Source organism: Chelonia mydas, chromosome 13 (assembly GCF_015237465.2).
Source record: "Chelonia mydas isolate rCheMyd1 chromosome 13, rCheMyd1.pri.v2, whole genome shotgun sequence".
Taxonomy (NCBI): domain Eukaryota; kingdom Metazoa; phylum Chordata; order Testudines; family Cheloniidae; genus Chelonia; species Chelonia mydas.
The window spans coordinates 35207532-35225520 of record NC_051253.2 but is presented as its reverse complement, the minus strand read 5'-3'; the positions used below and the strand labels follow the sequence as shown (position 1 = coordinate 35225520).

Here is a 17989-nt window from a genome sequence, read left to right as displayed (position 1 = left end):
GGGCACCGGCGGGGAGAGGGGGGCAGGGCTGGGGTATCGGGGCGGCGGGGAGGGAGTGAGGGGCACCAGCAGGGCGGGGGGGTAAGGCTGGGGGGGCAGGGCTGGGGTATCGGGGCAGCGGGTCGGGAGTGAGGGGCACCAGCAGTGCTGGGCTGTGGGGTCTGCGGGTCGGGAGTGAGGGGTACCAGCGGGGGGTGGGGGGGCAGGGCTGGGGTATCGGGGCGGCGGGTCGGGAGTGAGGGGCTCGGGCGTGAGGGGCACCGGCAGTGCTGGGCTTGCAAATGGGTGGGGGTCAGAATTGGGGGCCGATCTAGTTTTGGGGTGCTGCTGGTGAAACTTGGATGCTAGACAGTGTGTGTGGGGCCGTTGGCTGGCAGTGGGGGCAGGACTGGTTCCAGGGGGCTGAGTCAGGGTTGGGGGTATGGTTAGTTTTGGGGGGGCTATTGGTCAGGATTGGGCAGCTTTGGGGGGCTGAGTCAGGGCACTTGTGGGGTACCTGTTGCTGCATGAAGAAGCTGAGATTCATGCTTTTATCAGGCTGTTTTATTGGGTCTTCCAATGTTCTGTCCCCTGAACCCCCAAATCCCCTGAATCATGTTACCCCAAAGGGCTTGAACCCCAATATTCTGAGCCGCACAGAGTTCCCAAATCAGTGCCCCCACTCCAATGTCAGATAACCCCTGAATTTGGGGAATCAGGGCCCCCAGTCAGGGACCCCACTGGTAGCTATTTTGAGGTCCCTTAGGTCTTGGTTGGGGAATTGGGGTTCAGGATAGAGGGGTTCTCACATGACCCCCCAAATCAGCTACTGGGGTGCTGGGATCCCCAAAAATCTAATCATCCCCCCAATCACCCCTCAGTGCTCCCCTCCCTGCACAGCAGCATCTTCTCGAATCTTCCAGCCCAGCCCCCCGCCCCCATCCGTCCGGGGGGGTCACTGCCGCTGCCGCAAGATCTTGGGGCCCAGGGGCACCTCGTCCATCAGCTTCTGTGGGGGGCAGAGAGGGGAGTGAGGGGGTCGCCCCATTAGCCCCCCAAGATTCCCAGCCGCCCAGCCTGTGCCCCTGGCTCTTCCCTTCAGGGGTATCGCCTCCCCGCCCCCCAGACCTTAGCCCCCCACGATTTCCCCTGGGGTCCCCGCTGAGCTCCCTAGGCCCCCCCACCCCGTGGGGCTGGTACCTGCAGCAGACGCCCGTGGTAGGTGTCCTCGGGCTCCCCGGGGGGCCGGGGGGGCAGCGCCCCCTGGTGGCGCCGATAGACGGTCTCCAGCTCGGGCAGGGAGTAGAGCCGGGCAGGGTCCAGCGCCCGGGCGTTGATCAGGCTCACCAGGTACTCCTTGTAGTGCGCTCTAGGGGGGACGGGGGTCAGCCGTGCTCTCCCCCCCGTGTCCCCCCCAGATCCCCCTGCCTCCCCCCCAGATCCCCCAGCGCTGTCCCACCGCCCCCCGCGTCCCCCCAACGCCCGGGCATTGATCAGGCTCACCAGGTACTCCTTGTAGTGCGCTCTAGGGGGGACGGGGGTCAGCCGGCGCTCGCCCCCCCGTGTCCCCCCCAGATCCCTCTGCCTCCCCCCCAGATCCCCCAGCGCCCCACACGTCCCCCCAGCGCCCAGGCCTTGATCAGGCTCACCAGTGACTCCTTGTAGTGCGCCCTAGGGGGGACGGGGGTCAGCCAGCACTCACCCCCCGTGTCCCCCCCAGATCCCCCCGCCTTCCCCCCCCAGATCCCCCAGCGCTGTCCCACCGCCCCCTGTGTCCCCCCAACACCCGGGTGTTGATCAGGCTCACCAGGGACTCCTTGTAGTGCACCCTAGGGGTCAGCCGGTGCTCGCCCCCCGTGTCCCCCCCAGATCCCCCCACGTCCTCCCCAGATCCCCCTGCGCCCCAGACGTCCCCCCAGCGCCTGGGCATTGATCAGGCTCACAAGGAACTCCTTGTAGTGCGCCCTGGGGGGACGGGGGTCAGTCCCCTGTGTTCCCCCAGATCCCCCAGCACCCCTGCTGGCACCCCCAGCTCCCTCACCTACCCCTGCCCCATGTGTCCCCCCAGCCCCCGATTCACCAGCCCCCACATCCCTAGTCCTCCCGATCTCCCAAGCCCCCCAATCTCCCACATAACCCCTCTCCGCTCCAGCCCTCCCGACCACCCGAATGTCCCACAGCCCCCCCAACTCACTGGCAGAGGCCGGCGTAGCCGGGGGGCGTCTCCTTCCCGCAGGCCTCGTCCCGCAGCCCGGCCAGCGTCTCCTTCTGCTCCATCACGCGGCACCCACCTGGCACGCACGGCATGATGGGTAACACCAGCGCCCCGGCTACCCACAATCCCCTGCCTGGGGAGAGGGGGCGAACTCACCTGGTTACCCACAACCCCCTGCCCGGGGGGAGACAATCTCACCTGGTTACCCACAAGCCCCTGCCCAGGGGCCCATAGCCCAGTTACCCATAATTGCCCGGTTACCCACAATCCCCTGCTCTCACCTCCAGGCGCCGGGCGGGTCCCAGTGGGGGGCTCCGTGTTGAAGACAACGCTGTTATCCTGGCGGGGGGGGGTCAAGAGTGAGACCCACAGTTGCCCCCCAATGGTCACCCCCCCTCCCCCAACTCCCAGCTCCCCCCCCCATCACCCCTGCCCCTGGATCCCCCCCGTCCCCCCAACACCCCTCAGGGCCCACCCCCCACCCCGGATCCCCCGCGCCCCCGACCTGCAGGAGGCGCTGCAGCCGCCCCACGTCCCAGTCGCGCAGGTAGAAGAGGCAGTCGCGGGGGTGGTGCCCGTGCAGGGACTGGCGAACCGGGCACGAGGGCACCGGGCATTTCTGGGGGGGGAGACACAGGTACACAACAGCACAACCCCCCTCCCCCTGACAGCTCCGCCCTGCCAGCCCCCCACCGCTACACAACCCCCCACCTCCCCCGACAGCCCCGACCCCCGCCTCCCCGACAGCCCCACACGGCTACACAACCCCCCGCCTCCCCCGACAGCCCCACACCGCTACACAACCCCCCGCCCCGCCCCCCACCTCCCCAACAGCCCCACACCGCTACACAACCCCCCGCCTCCCCCGACAGCCCCGTCCCCCGCCTCCCCGACAGCCCCACACCGCTACACAACCCCCCGCCTCCCCCGACAGCCCCGCCCCCCGCCTCCCCAACAGCCCCACACCGCTACACAACCCTCCGCCTCCCCCGACAGCCCCGCCCCCCGCCTCCCCGACAGCCCCACACCGCTACACAACCCCCCGCCTCCCCCGACAGCCCCGCCCCCCCGACAGCCCCACACCGCTACACAACCCCCCGCCTCCCCCGACAGCCCCGCCCCCCGCCTCGCCTGACAGCCCCACACCGCTACACAATCCCCCACAACCCCCTTTCCCCCCACAACCCCGACAGCCCCACACCCAACAACCAACGCAACACCCGTGCCCAACAACCCTGCACCACACCCCCCATCCCAAGCCAACACCCAGCAACAAACCCTACACCCTCACAGCACCCCACCCAACAACCCTACAACACAAACCCCGTCCCCCTGACAACCCCCGACAGCCCCACACCCAACAACCAACCCACCACCCACACCCGACAACCCCGCACTCCATCACAACTCCCAACAGAACGCACCACCTGATAATCCCACAACACACCCCCACCCAACCAACCCAACCCCCCACCACATAGCCCCCCGGCCCCCCTCACGTTCTTGGTGTGAAAGGCCCCGTAGCAGCCGCTGCAGAAGTGGTGCCGGCACTGGGAGCACTGGAAGTGCATGCAGCCCCCCCGGGCCAGCGCGTACGGGAACTTGCACTTGGGGCATGCTGGCGAGAGAGAGAGGTGGGGGAGGTCAAGCGGGGGGCAGGAGCCGCCCCCCAACCCAGCAGCCCCCGGGGGGGGAGACTGGGAGAGGGGGCCAAAGAGCAGGGGGGCTTGGAATGTGTGCGGGGGACAGGGGGCTCACCGATCCCATTCTACAGGAACACTGCCAGCCCCTGCGCGTGGTACTGGGGGGCAGGGGGCGGGTGGGGGGCTGTGGGGGGGACGGGGGGGCTCACCGATCCCGATCTCCTGCAGGTACGCCGCCAGCCCCTCGCCTGGTACTGTGGGGCAGGGGGCGGGTTCGGGGGCTGTGGGGGCTGGGAGGCTGTGGGGGGGATGCGGGGGGCTTGGTACTGGGGGGCAGGGGGCGGGTTGGGGGGCTGTGGGGGGGAATGCGGGGGTGACGGGGGGGCTCACCGATCCCGTTCTCCTGCAGGTACATCGCCAGCCCCTGCGCCTGGTACTCGGGGGCAGGAGGCGGATTGGGGGGCTGTGGGGGCTGGGGAGCTGTGGGGGGGCCTGGTACTGGGGGGTGGGTTGGGGGGCTGTGGGGGAGAACAGGGGCTCACCGATCCCGTTCTCCTGCAGGTACACCACCAGCCCCTGCGCCTGGTACTTGGGGGTAGGGGGCGGGTTGGGGGGCTGTGGGGGGGATGCGGGGGGCCTGGTACTGGGGAGTAGGTTGCGGGGCTGTGGGGGGAACACGGGGGGCTCACCAATCCCATTCTCCTGCAGGTACACCACCAGCCCCTGCGCCTGGTACTCGGGGGCAGGGGGCGGGTTGGGGGGCTGTGGGGGGGATGCAGGGGGCCTGGTGCTGGGGGGTGCGTTGGGGGGCTGTGGGGGGGACATGGGGGGCTCACCGATCCCGTTCTCCTGCAGGTACACCGCCAGCCCCTGCGCCTGGTACTGGGGGTCGTTAGTTCTCTTCCACTCCTGGAACTCCTGGCACGACAGGCCCTGGTGCTGTGGCTCCCACTGGCCGGGGGGGGAAGAGACGTGGGGGTCAACGTGGTCTTGGAGGGCCCCCGCACCACCCACACAGTCCCCCGCGCTCCTCCATGCCCAGCCCCCCACCATTCTGCCTACCCTGACCCCCCCCGAGCCTGCGGAACTACCCGACACTGGAGCTTCTGCCTCTTGTCGGCGTGTCCCCCCCACCCGGGCCTGGCTCCGCCCCCTCCCCTGCAGCCCCCCCCTCACCGCGCGCTTGCAGTGGACGCAGAAGCTCTGGTTGCACTGGGGACACTGGGCGGCCGCCTGCTCCGACTCGTAGATGAACCCGAACGAGCACTGGGGGGAAAGGGGGGGTGAGACAGAGAGACCCCCCCAATCCCCGAGAAACCCCCCCAGCCTCCCCTCAGAGAATCCCCCACAGATGCGCACCAAGAGACCCCCACAGCCCCCCCGAGAGACCCCCCAGAATCCTGCCCCTCCCCTGTCGCATATGTCCTCCTCTTCCCCCCACCACCAAGCCCACCCCACCCTGTGCCCCCAGCCCCCACCCTTGTCCACTGGCCCCACCCCCAGAGTTCCGGCCCAGCCCTGGCACTCAGCCCCCCAGCAGCGTTCTGGCTTGGCCCCGCCCCCGGCCCTGGGGCCCCGCCCACTCACATGGGTGCACCATTGGAACTTGGGGTCCCGCATGAGCTCCCGCTCCGTCAGCTTCTTGCTGAACAGTTCGTAGGTCTCGGGGTCCAGGCACTCACGGAGCTGGGGGGCGGGGAAGGGGTGAGCCGGGGCTTCTGGGGCTCCCCGGTCTTTTGGGGGTGCCCCACCCCCCAGGCTGGGTGCAGGGGGGCTCCCAGGCATGGAATGGAGGCTCACCCCAGGGGATGTGTGTGGCTGGGGCGCAGGGTCACCCCAATACCTGGGCATGAGGGCCACAGCTGTGGGGGTTCAGGGGGACTAGGGGGTGGGAGTGGGTTTTGGGGTCCCCTGGAACCTGCATGTCCACTGGATTTGGGGGGGCTGGGGGTTTGGGGGGGCTCCAGGGAGCTGGTACCTGGATGTCCAGCGTGGAGAAGTAGCTCAGCAGCTTGGGTCAGGGATTTGGGGGGGCTCAGGGAGGATGGGGGGGATCGGGGGGCCAGCGTGGAGAAGTAGCCCAGCAGCTCGGGTCAGGGATTCGGGGGGGGGCTCAGGGGAGGATCGGGGGGCCCCGGGGAGGATCGGGGGCGGTACCTAGATGTCCAGCGTGGAGAAGCAGCCCAGCAGCTCGGGTCAGGGATTAGAGGGGGGGGCGCTCAGGGAGGATCAGGGGAGGATTGGGGGGCCCGGGGAGGATCAGGGGGCCCCGGGGAGGATCGGGGGTGGTACCTGGATGTCCAGCGTGGAGAAGTAGCCCAGCAGCTCGGGTCAGGGATTCGGGGGGGGGGGGGCGCTCAGGGAGGATCAGGGGAGGATTGGGGGGCCCGGGGAGGATCAGGGGGCCCCGGGGAGGATCGGGGGTGGTACCTGAATGTCCAGTGTGGAGAAGTAGCCCAGCAGCTCGGGTCAGGGATTCGGGGGGGGGGCGCTCAGGGAGGATCAGGGGAGGATCGGGGGGCCTGGGGAGGATCGGGGGGCCCCGGGGTGGATTGGGGGCGGTACCTGGACGTCCAGCGTGGAGAAGCAGCCCAGCAGCTCGGGTCAGGGATTCGGGGGGGAGGCTCAGGGAAGATCGGGGAGGATTGGGGGGCCCAGGGAGGATCAGGGGGCCCCGGGGAGGATCGGGGGCGGTACCTGGATGTCCAGTGTGGAGAAGTAGCCCAGCAGCTCGGGTCAGGGATTCGGGGGGGGGGGGGGCGCTCAGGGAGGATCAGGGGAGGATCGGGGGGCCTGGGGAGGATCGGGGGGCCCCGGGGTGGATTGGGGGCGGTACCTGGACGTCCAGCATGGAGAAGCAGCCCAGCAGCTCGGGTCAGGGATTCGGGGGGGAGGGGGGGAGCTCAGGGAGGATCAGGGGAGGATTGGGGGGCCCGGGGAGGATCGGGGGCGGTACCTGGATGTCCAGCGTGGAGAAGTAGCCCAGCACCTCGGTCTCCTCGCTCAGGTCGGGCGCGTCGCAGGCCGGACACACCAGGTCCGTGATGTGTTTCTCCTTCACGGCGATGGTGAAATGCTGCGCGAAGCAGTCAGGGCAGATGGTGCATTCGCAGGACGTCAGCGACTGCATCTGGGGGGACACAGGTCAGATGGGGCCGGCTGGGGGGGGATGTATAGGGGGGGCGGCATCTGGGGACTCGTCTGGGGGGGCCGCGGGTCAGACGGGGCCGGGAATCAGCCCCGCAGGGGAGATACGTTGTGGGGGGGGACACATGTCTAGGGGGGATGCATCCGGCAGGGGACACAAATCTAGGGACTCGTCTGGGGGGGCCGTGGGTCAGATGGGGGCTGGGAATCGATGCCTGGCGGGGGGGTCCAGCGCCCGGCGGGGGGGTTAGGCCTGGCCGGCGGGGGGGGTGCAGCGCCCGGCGGGGGGTGCAGTGCCCGGCGGGGGGTGCAGTGCCCGGCGGGGGGTGCAGCGCCCGGCGGGGGGGTTAGGCCTGGCCGGCGGGGGGGGTTAGGCCTGGCCGGCGGGGGGATGCAGCGCCCGGCGGGGGGGTTAGGCCTGGCCGGCGGGGGTGCAGCGCCCGGCGGGGGGGTTAGGCCTGGCCGGCGGGGGGTCCAGTGCCCGGCGGGGGGGCTAGGCCTGGCCGGGGGGGGGTGCAGCGCCCGGCGGGGGGGTTAGGCCTGGCCGGGGGGGGTGCAGCGCCCGGCGGGGGGGTTAGGCCTGGCCGGCGGGGGGTCCAGTGCCCGGCGGGGGGGCTAGGCCTGGCCGGCGGGGGGTCCAGCGCCCGGCGGGGGGGGTTAGGTCTGGCCGGCGGGGGGTCCAGCGCCCGGCGGGGGGGTTAGGTCTGGCCGGCGGGGGGATGCAGCGCCCGGCGGGGGGGTTAGGCCTGGCCGGGGGGGGTCCAGTGCCCGGCGGGGGGGTCAGGCCTGGCCGGGGGGGTCCAGCGCCTGGCGGGGGTACCTGGTTGCGGGGCAGGGCCCAGCCACACACGGCGCACTCCCAGTTGAGCAGGCGTTTGATGAAGTCGCGGTCGGGGGAGGCCCGCACGGCGTCCACGATGTCGGCCAAGGCCGCCCGCCCCCCCCGGCCCCCCGCCGCCTCCTGCTCCCGCGCCAGCGACAGCACCAGCTCCGCCCGCCCCCAGCTGGGCAGCCCCAGCGAGGCCAGCAACCGCCGCAGCAGGGCCTGGGGGGAGAGGGAGTCAGCACCCCTGGGTCCCCCGTGGCCCCTGCTTCCCCCCCGCCCGCAACCCCCATGGCCCCCCAAGGTCCCTTGCTTCCCCCCCCCCGCCCGCAGCCCCCATGGCCCCCCAAGGTCCCCTGCTTCCCCCCCCGCCCGCAGCCCCCATGGCCCCCCAAAGTCCCCTGCTTCCCCCCCCCGCCCGCAGCCCCCATGGCCCCCCAAGGTCCCCTGCTTCCCCCCCCGCCCGCAGCCCCCATGGCCCCCCAAGGTCCCCTGCTTCCCCGCCCCGCCCGCAGCCCCCATGGCCCCCCAAGGTCCCCTGCTTCCCCCCCTGCCCGCAGCCCCCATGGCCCCCCAAGGTCCCCTGCTTCCCCCCTGCCTGCAGCCCCCATGGCCCCCCCATGTCCCCTGCTTCCCCCCTGCCCGCAGCCCCCATGGCCCACCCATGGCCGCTAGTTCCCTCCCGCCGGCAGCCCCCATGGCCCCCCCCGTCCCCTGCTTCCCCCCGCCCGCATCCCCCATGGCCCCCCCATGCCCCCTGCTTCCCCCCCACCTGCAGCCCCCATGGCCCACAGATGGCCGCTAATTCCCTCCCGCCTGCAGCCCCCATGGCCCCCCCCATGCCCCCTGCTTCCCTCCCGCCCGCAGCCCCCAGGGCCCCCCCATGCCCCGTGCTTCCCTCCCGCCCACAGCCCCCATGGCCCCCCCCATGCCCCTTGGTTCCCCCCTCGCTCCCACCCCCAGACTTCCCCCAGATCCCCCCACCCCTGGCTCTGACCTGCCGGTCAGGCGCGTGGAAGTCGATCTCGGGCTCGGCCGGCTCCCACATGCGCCGGTGGAATGGCTCCAGCTGGAGGCGCTGCAGCTCCATCAGGGCCCCCCACAGGTCGCCCCCGTTCTGGTAGAGGGCCTGCAGCACCGGCCCCCGCTCTCCGAACCCCAGCGCCGCCAGCTCCCGCACCTGCAGGGGGGAGAGATGGGACCCCGGACACGGCACTGGGCCCCACCCCTCCTCTCCCCCATAAGCCCCTCCCAGGCCCCGCCCCTCAAGCCCTCCCCTTCCCCTGCCTCAGAACCCTTTCCCCCTCCAAGGACCCACCCCTCACCTCCCCAGGTCCCGCTCCTCCCCTACAAGCCCCTCCCTGCCCCACAAGTTCTGCTCCTCCCCTCTCATCCAAGCCCCGCCCCCACCTTGCTGCGCCGGGCGCTCAGGCAGCGGCTCACGGCCTCGTCCAGGTCGCCCTGGCTCTGGGTCCAGGCAGCTCGAGCCTCCTGCTGGGTGATGGCGCCCAGCTCGGGACCCGCCCCCCGCTCCGTGGCCTGTTCCACCACCGCGTCCAGCACTGCGGGCAGCTCCGAGCGCAGCCAGGGCAGGGGCAGCTCCGTCCCCGAGTACCCCAGCGCCGCCCCCACTTCCTCCGGGGGCACCCCCGCCAGCTCCGCCTCCTGGGGAGAGGGCGGGGTTAGAGAGAGCCCCGCCTCCTCGTCCGGGAGAGGGTGGGGTTAGAGAGAGCTCCGCCTCCTCGTCTGGGAGAGGGCGGGGTTAGAGAGAGCCCCGCCTCCTGGGGAGAGGGCGGAGTTAGAAGGGGTTTCCGGCTGGCTCCGCCCCCGATGATGGAAAGGGAAGAGTCGGGTTGGTCTGTGCAGAGAAGGGGCGGGGCCTGCACGGGAGATGGGCACAAGAGGGGGAGGAGCTTCAAGGCAATTCAGGGAGAGGGTAGGGTCTACAGATTTTTTTCAAGGGCAGGGGGAGGGGCCTATGGAAAGGGGGTGGGGCCACTCACCCGGATCATAGCCACCAGCTTCATCCCATCCTCTCGCAGCTTCTCCTGCCGCCGACGCTCCACCTCCTCTGGTGAGAGGGGGTGGGGCTTGCCCGGACGCCGGAGTCCCTTCTCTTCTTGGGGGGGGCCCCCAAGCTGGCTGGTCCGGTTACAAACCTCACACACCCGCCCAGGCAGCTGGTTCCAGAAGGTGCAGTGTTCACACTGCCAGCCCGGAGCCCCCTCGGCCTGCGGGGAGCAAATGGTTAATGAAGGGCGGGGGCTGCGGGTCGGGAGCGAGGTGCACCTGGGGGGGAGGCCAGGCCCAGCGGGGGCTGCGGGTCGGGAGCAAGGGGCACCCCCCCCTTACCTGCGTGGGCACCGGAGGGCCATCCAGGGGATGCTGGGGGTCGGGGGCGCCGGGCCGGCCGGCCAGCCGGGGGCGCTCACACATGGCACATAGCACGGTGGGGCCAGGGTTGAGGAAGGTGCAGGTCTGGCAGGCCCAGGCCCCCCGGGGGGGGTCCCCCTCGGGCAGGGGGTTGGGGGGCGTGGGGCAGCCGCGGGGCCGGTCGCACCCCATGCACAGCACGGCCCGCGCCTCGTTGGGGGCACGGCAGGCGGCACAGCGCCAGGGCAGGCGCGGCTTGGGGGGCAGGGCCGGGCGGGCGACCGGGGGCTCCGACGGCACCATGGACAGGCTGGGGAGAGAGAAGGGGGGGGGGAAAGAGATGGGTAGGGCCCCCCAAATCCCCACAGATCTCCCCATGCCCCCACCCTGCACCCCACAGCCCCCCATTCCTGTACCCCAATCCTCACAGCCCCCCACTGCCCCCACCCTGCACCCCCAATCCCCACTGCACCCCACACCCTCACCCTGCACCCCAAATCGGCACTGAACCCCCATTCCTGCACCCCAATCCTTACAGCCCCCCACTGTCCCCACCCTGCACCCCCAAATCCCCACTGCCCCCACCCTGCACCCCAATCCCCACTGCACCCCACACCCTCACCCTGCACCCCAAATCTGCACTGAACCCCCATTCCTGCACCCCAATCCTTACAGCCCCCGACTGTCCCCACCCTGCACCCCCAAATCCCCACTGCACCCCACACCTTCACCCTGCACCCCAAATCTGCACTGAACCCCCATTCCTGCACCCCCAATCCCCACTGCCCCCAACATCCCCCGCGATATCCCCTCCCCTCCCCCACCTCTGCTCCCCCCTACCCGGCCCAAACAGGGACCCATAATGCTCTGGGGCAACTGTCGCCCTCTCCTGGCAACCGAATGGAACATCCCAAAATCCTCTGGGGTTTTAAAGGGCCGGGAGCCCTGGAAATTGGATTGGGGGGTTGGGGGTCACAACTGTCTGGGGGTCCCCAATACCTGGGAAAGGGGAGATTGGGGTCAGGCAGGGGGTCCCCCGAACCGAGGGCCCTGTTGTCCAAATGGAGCCGGACTCCACGGGCGAGCGGGGTCCCCGTCACGGACTTGCCGTGTTGGGGTGCAGGCAGCTGGGTGGTCCCCCCGGTGCCGGGTCGCCCCGGTGCCGCGCCCGTCGGCCTCCCGGGATTTGGACGTTTAATTGAAAACCCAGCCTGGAAAACTGACGCCCGTGTTCGAGCCACCCAGTCGGGGGGTCGGGGGCGTTTTCCTTCCTTTTATTCATGAATATTAAACCCTGGGTTTTAAACTGGACACTTTTCATTTCTATTTTCAATTGACTCTTTTCTGGTATTGAATGTTGAATCGAATTCGTGCACTCGGCGTTTTATTTCCCGGTGAATTTGTGTTTCGTTTGTTGTTTCCCCCGAGGTTACTGTTCAGTCATTCGAGTATTTGACCATTGTCTTTCTTCACGAGAGAGAAAAGAAGGGAGACCAAGGACGGAAAACTTCCCTTTGATTAACCGCAGGGCGGGAGGGGGCGGGGGGTCTGGTTCGCTTCGGACGCACGGTGCTTTACGGCAAAGCTGTTATGAAACATTCGTCAAACAGGGACATTTTTGGTTTTGATTTTCAATTTAATTTTTAATTTCACTTGGTTTCTTTTTGAATTGTAATTCACCTGATCTTGTGGGGTTTTTGTTTTTTCTTCTTTGTTTAGTAACATTGAAAGCGTCTGAAATGTCCTGTTTTAGGTCCGGCTTTCATTGAAATAACACTTTGGGGGCCTTTTCCTTAGTACTAGGGCAAAGATGTGATTTTTATTTTTAGTTTCAATTTATTTCAGGTTTTATTTCCTGGGATTTCAGTCTGAACGGTCATTTGTTTATTTTGCAGTTTGGGTGTTAAAGAGAAAAGAAACCTTTCAATTCATTTGTAATTGTAATTCGTGTATTGCCTGGGGGTAGGACAGGGTTCAGGGGGTACCCAAGTCCTGGGGGGCTCAGGGGGTCCCCATTACCAGGGGGCTCAGGGGGTCACAGAGGGGGCCCATTATATGGGGCAGAACAGGATTCAGGGGGTCCCCGTATCCTGGGGGCTCAGGGTGGGGGTCTCCAATACCTGGGGGCGGGGTAGTTCAAGGGGATCCGCGTTACCTCTGTGCAGGGGGCCCGGCCCCCAAGCCTGGCTCCCCCACGGAGAGGCGCCGGTGCTGGGCCCGGGCTGGGTGCTTGTGGAAGAGACGGTCACATTCGGGGCAGAGGCTCTGGTTGCATTCGGGGCAGAGCAGGGATGCTGGCTCCAGCCCACACAGCAGGCAGGTGGCCGGGGGGGCCGGCCCTGAGGGGCAGGAGAGAGGGATCACCCCACAGCCTGGCCCCCCATGCCCTCCAGCCAGTGCTCCCTCGCTCCCAGTCCCCACCGCCCTGCCCACAGCACCCCCACTCCTCAGCCCCACAGTGCCCCCGCACTCTCCCCAGTGCCCCCCCAGCTCCTCCGTTCCCGACCCCACAGCGCCCTCCATAGCCAGAGCCCCCTGTGTCCCACAGCGCCCCCACTCCCCAGCCCCCCACTACCCACACCACCCCCCACGCTGTCTCCACAGCCAGTGCCCCCGTGCCCCACGGAACCCCCATTCCTCAGCCCCACAGCTCCCCCCACGCTCTCCCCACAGCCAGAGCTCCCTGTGCTCCACTCCCCATGGCACCCCTGTGGCACACACCTGTCTGGGGCAGGGCTCCGGGGGGCGCTGTGTCGTGGATGGGCACTGAGTCCGGGATCAGAGTCACCTGGAAGAGATGAAGGGGTGACAGGCCCAGCCGACCCCCTCGATCCACCCGACCCCCCAGCCCTGCCCCAGCCCCCGACCCCATCTTCCCTAGCCCTGCCCCAGCCCCCAGCCCCCTTCCATCCCACCCCTGCCTCCCCCAGACCATCTTCCACCTGCTCCCCTCACCTCTTGCCCCCCCTGCAGCATTCCCTGCAGGATATCGGGGTTCGGGTGATTGTTCTGAAATAGAAAAGCCACAGTGAGACTCAGCCTCCGCCCTGCCCCCCCTCGCCCTGCCCCACGGCACCCCCTGCTCAGCCCCCACCCTGCTCCCTGCCCCACGGCGTCCCCTGCTCCCCCTGCTCAGCCCCCACCCCACTTCCTGCCCCACAGCGCCCCCTGCTCAGCCCCCCAACTCCCTGCCCCACGGCGCCCCCTGCTCAGCCCCCACCCCGCTCCCTGTCCCCCAGCGCCCCCTACCGAGAGCAGCAGGTTGAGCTCGGCCCGCAGCAGGACCACGTCCACGGTGACAGAGGCCACGCGCCGGGCGTCCGGCTCCTCCAGCCCCTCGGCGAAGCTCAGCCCGTCCGGCTGCTGCTCCGTGTAGCCATAGAGCCGGAGCACGTCCCGCCCGCCCTGCGGGGAGCCGCGTTAGCACCGGGGCTCGGGGGTACCGGCGGGTGAGTCCCTGGAAGCTGGGAGATATGGGGCGGCTGGGGGGGGGACATGCGGGGGGGTATCTGGGGGGGCTGGGAGATATGGGGGGGCTGGGGGGTGACCGGTGGGTGGGTACCTGGGGGGCTGAGAGATATGAGGGGGCTGGGGGGTGACTGGCGGGTGGGTGCCTGGGGGCTGGGGTGTAACTAGGGGGTTGGTAACTGGGGGCTGGGAGATTTGGGGGGATGGGGGTGTTGGTACCTGGGGAGATATGGGGGGGCTAGGGGGTGACCGATGGGTGGGTTCCTGGGGGCAGGGAGGTATGGGGGTGTTCGGGGGTGACCAGCGGGTGGGTACATGGGGGGCTGGGAGATATGGGGAGGCTGGAGGGTGACCGGCGGGTGGGTACCTGGGGGGCTGGGAGATATGGGGGGGCTGGGGGGTGACTGGTGGGTGGGTACCTGGGGGCTGGGGTGTAACTAGGGTGTTGGTAACTGGGGGCTGGGAGATTTGGGGGGATGGGAGTGTCGGTACCTTCGGGGCTGGGAGATTGGGGGTGTTGGGGTGTCAGTACCTGGGGGGCTGGGAGATTTGTGGGGCCGGGGGTGTCGGTACCCATGGGGCTGGCAGATTTGTGGGGGGCGAGGGTGTCGGTACCTTCGGGGCTGGGAGATTTGGGGTGTTGGGGTGTCAGTACCTGGGGGGCTGGGAGATTTGGAGGGGCTGGGGTGTCGGTACCTGGGGGGCTGGGAGATTTGGGGGGCAGGGGTGTCAGCACCCTTGGGGCTGGGAGATTTGGGGAGGCTGGGGTGTCGGTACCCGTGGGGCTGGGAGATTTGTGGGGGGCGGGGGTGTCGGTACTCTTGGGACTGGAAGATTTGGGGCTTGGGGTCTCACTTGTATGGTGTTGACCGTGCTGCAGAAGACGGGGTTGTTGGATACTGGGGTACAGGGAGTGAGTGGGGTTCAGGAGTTGGGCGGTTCAGCAGACCAGAATGCGGGATTTGGGGGGTCTCACCTGGCTTCATCTATGCTGAAGACGACAAGGTTGTTGGGTATTGCAGTTCGGGGGGGTGGGTGATCCGAGGGGTTTCAGGGGCTGGGGGGTTCAGTGTAGCTGGGTGATCTGGGGGCGGGGGGTTCAGGAGCCGGGGTGGTTCTGGGGGCTCAGGGACTTGGCGATCTGGGGCCCGGAGGGCTCGGGGCTGGGTGAGCCGGGGGCTGGGGGGATTCAGAGGGCACTGGGGGGGATTCGGGGGCCGGGGTCTCACCTGGATGGCGTCGACCGTGCTGCGGAAGACGGGGTTGTTGAACTTGACCCCGCGCCAGAAGCGGGGTTTCAGGGGGTTCAGCAGGTTGCGCCCGTATTTCTCCAGAATGTTGAGGGCTGTGGAGATGGTTCGCAGGCAGGCCGGGGGCTAGGGGGTGACGGGGGAGGCATGAAGGGCACCCCAGAGCAGATACCCTGCCCCCCATTTCCTCCACAGCCCCCCCAACTCCCCTCCCGCCAGGATCCCCCATTCTGCCCCTCTGCTCCCACCCAGAGCCCCCAATCCCTCCCCCACCCCCACTCTGCCCCTCCCCCAGCTGACCCTCTTCAGTGCCTTCAATGCCCCCTCCCCTTCCCAGCCCCCCAGCCCTGCCCCCCAACTCCCCCCACCTGCCATCTGCCCCCAATGCCTGCTCCCCAGCCCCTCATTCCTGCCCCTAACAGGACTTCCCCCTCCCCTTCCCAGCCCCCTAACTCCTCCCATCTGTCCCCAGTGGCTCCTCCCCTCCACAGCACCCCATGCCTGCCACCAACTCCTCCATCTGCGCCCCAACACCCCCTCCACTCCCCAGACCCCCAGCCCTACCACTAACACCCCCCCCCCAGCCCAGCGCTACCTGCCCCTGCATGTTGGCGTGGAGGATGCCCTGGGCGTCGATCTCGCGGTACTTGACGTGGAGGGGCAGGGGAGCCTCAACCAGCTGCTGGACAGTCTCGGGGTGCAGGTCCCCCGGGCTCTGGGCCAGCGCCCGCACCAGCTCCTCCCGCAGCTGCAGGAACTGGGGCTCCCCGAGGGGAGGAGGTGCCTGCGCCATGACCTGGCCTGGGGCAGAGCGAAGGGTTAACCCACTGGCCCCATACCCCGCTTCCTGCAACCAGCCCCCCTGGACCTCCATATCCCCAGCCAGCCTTCATCCATACCCCGATATCCCCTGGCCAGCCCTTCCATACCCCGATCCCTGCAACCAACCCCCATACCCTGATATCCCCAGCTGGCCCCTGTACCCCGATCCCTGCAACCAACCCCCCATACCCTGATATCCCCCAGCCAGCCCTTCCATACCCCGATCCCTGCAACCAACTCCCATATCCCGATATCCCCTGGCCAGCCCTTCCATACCCCGATCCCTGCAACCAACCCCCATACCCTGATATCCCCCGGCCAGCCCCTCCATACCCTGAACCCTGCAACCAACCCCCATACCCTGATATCCCCCGGCCAGCCCTTCCATACCCCGATCCCTGCAACCAACCCCCATACCCTGATATCCCCCAGCCAGCCCTTCCATACCCCGATCCCTGCAACCAACCCCCATACCGCAATATCCCCCGGCCAGCCCTTCCATACCCCGATCCCTGCAACCAACCCCCATACCTTGATATCCCCAGCCGGCCCCTGTACCCCGATCCCTGCAACCAACCCCCCATACCCCGATATCCCCCGGCCAGCCCTTCCATACCCCGATCCCTGCAACCAGCCCCCCGTACCCTGATATCCCCCGGCCAGCCCCGGCATACCCTGAACCCTGCAACCAACCCCCATACCCCGATATCCCCAGCCGGCCCCTGTACCCCGATCCCTGCAACCAACCCCCATACCCCGATATCCCCCGGCCAGCCCTTCCATACCCCGATCCCTGCAACCAGCCCCCCGTACCCTGATATCCCCCGGCCAGCCCCGGCATACCCTGAACCCTGCAACCAACCCCCGTACCCTGATATCCCCCAGCCAGCCCCTCTGTAACCCAATCCCTGCAACCAATCCCTGTACCCTGACATCCCCAGCTGGCCCCCATACCCCGATATCCCCCGGCAAGCACTTTCATACCCCAATCCCTGCAACCAACCCCATGTACCCCCATATTCCCAGCCAGCCTTCCACTGTACCCTGATTCCCCCAATCCGCCCCCACCCATACCCCGATTCCTGCAACCAGCCCCCCATACACCCATATCCCCAACGCGCCCCCCCACACCCCAATACCCCCAGCCAGACTCCCACTGTACCCAGACATCCCCAGCCAGCCCCCCATACCCCAATATCCCCAACCCGCCCCCACCTTACCCCGATATCCCCAACCCGCCCCCACCTTACCCCGATATCCCCCAGCCAGCCACCGCTGTACCTTGATTCCGCAACCCACACTCCCCCATACTCCAGTACCCCCCAGCCAGCCCCCCACTGTACCCTGATATCCCGAGCCAGCCTCCCATACCCAGATCCCATTGGCCAGCTCCCCCGTACCCCAATCTTCCCCGGCCAGCCCCCCGCCCCATACCCTGATCCCCCACCCCGCGACATCAGCCCTGTACCCCGGTCCCCCAGAGCCCCAGGGGCGGGCGGCGGGGGGGCTGACCTGGCGCGGGGGGGCGAGCGGCTGCTGGAGGTGCAGGGGGCGGGGAGTGCAGGGTGGGCCCCGGGGCGAGCCGCGGGGGGGAAGGCGGGTGCAGGGTGAGCCTGGGATGGGTCGGGAAGGTGAAGGGGGGCCGGGGAAGCGGTCGGGGGAAGCAGTGGGGTCGGCGGGGGGTGCAGGAGGCCGGCGGGAGGGGCCTGGGGTCGGCCTAGGGGGAGCCTGGGGTGGGTCGGGGGCTGCAGGGGGGCCGGCGGGGGGGGTTCTCACCCTTCAGCGGGCGGGGCCCGGCCGAGAACTCGCGGAAGCAGCGCGCTGGGGACTGAAGAGAAAGAGAAACAGCTGATGGGGGGGCGGCAGGGGGGCCCGCGGGCCGGTAGGGGGGCGGCAGGGGGGCAGGTCTTGCAGCTGGGGCAGTGAGGGTAGCCGGGGGACCCAGGGCTGGGAGAGGGGGGCAGTGGGGCCCAAGGCCGGCAGGGGGCACAGGATGCGAGGGCAGTGTGGGGCCCAGGGCCAGAAGGACGGTAAGGGGGCAGGTCTGGGAGTGGGGGCAGTGAGGGTCTTGGGGGGGCCCCAAGGTTGGCGCGGGGGGGGGGAAGCAGGGGGACTCTGAAGCTGGCTGTGGGGACTCCCGGGGCTGGCAATGGGGGGCAGGCGCGGTAGGGGAGCAGGTCTGTGAGTGGGGGACAGGGCTGGCAGTGGGGATCCCGAGACTCGGAGTGGGGGCAGGGAGGTGTCAGGGGGACCTCAAGGGTGGTGGGGG

At 68.8% G+C, this 17989-nt stretch overlaps 1 protein-coding gene across 2 annotated transcripts; it reads right to left on the bottom strand.

The window, feature by feature from the left end:
- Nucleotides 1–532: 532 nt before the first annotated feature.
- RNF31 (ring finger protein 31) lies at nt 533–17627 on the bottom strand. Of its 2 annotated transcripts, XM_037915957.2 has the most exons (22): nt 17497–17627; nt 15494–15699; nt 14878–15024; nt 13430–13585; nt 13136–13189; nt 12902–12968; nt 12336–12519; nt 10160–10490; nt 9811–10038; nt 9218–9472; nt 8805–8987; nt 7805–8029; nt 6794–6967; nt 5425–5523; nt 5014–5103; nt 4674–4788; nt 3694–3812; nt 2700–2813; nt 2476–2533; nt 2174–2270; nt 1180–1348; nt 533–988 (listed from the first exon to the last, which is right to left on the bottom strand). In XM_037915957.2, exons 2-22 carry the CDS (start codon nt 15689–15691, stop codon nt 935–937), a joined length of 3117 nt encoding a protein of 1038 aa, XP_037771885.1. In that variant the 5' UTR covers nt 15692–15699; nt 17497–17627; the 3' UTR covers nt 533–934. The 2 variants fall into 2 exon arrangements, with proteins under 2 accessions (XP_037771885.1, XP_043382762.1); XM_043526827.1 differs by lacking the exons at nt 533–988; nt 1180–1348 and adding an exon at nt 1794–1944.
- Between the last annotated feature and the right edge of the window lie 362 nt (nt 17628–17989).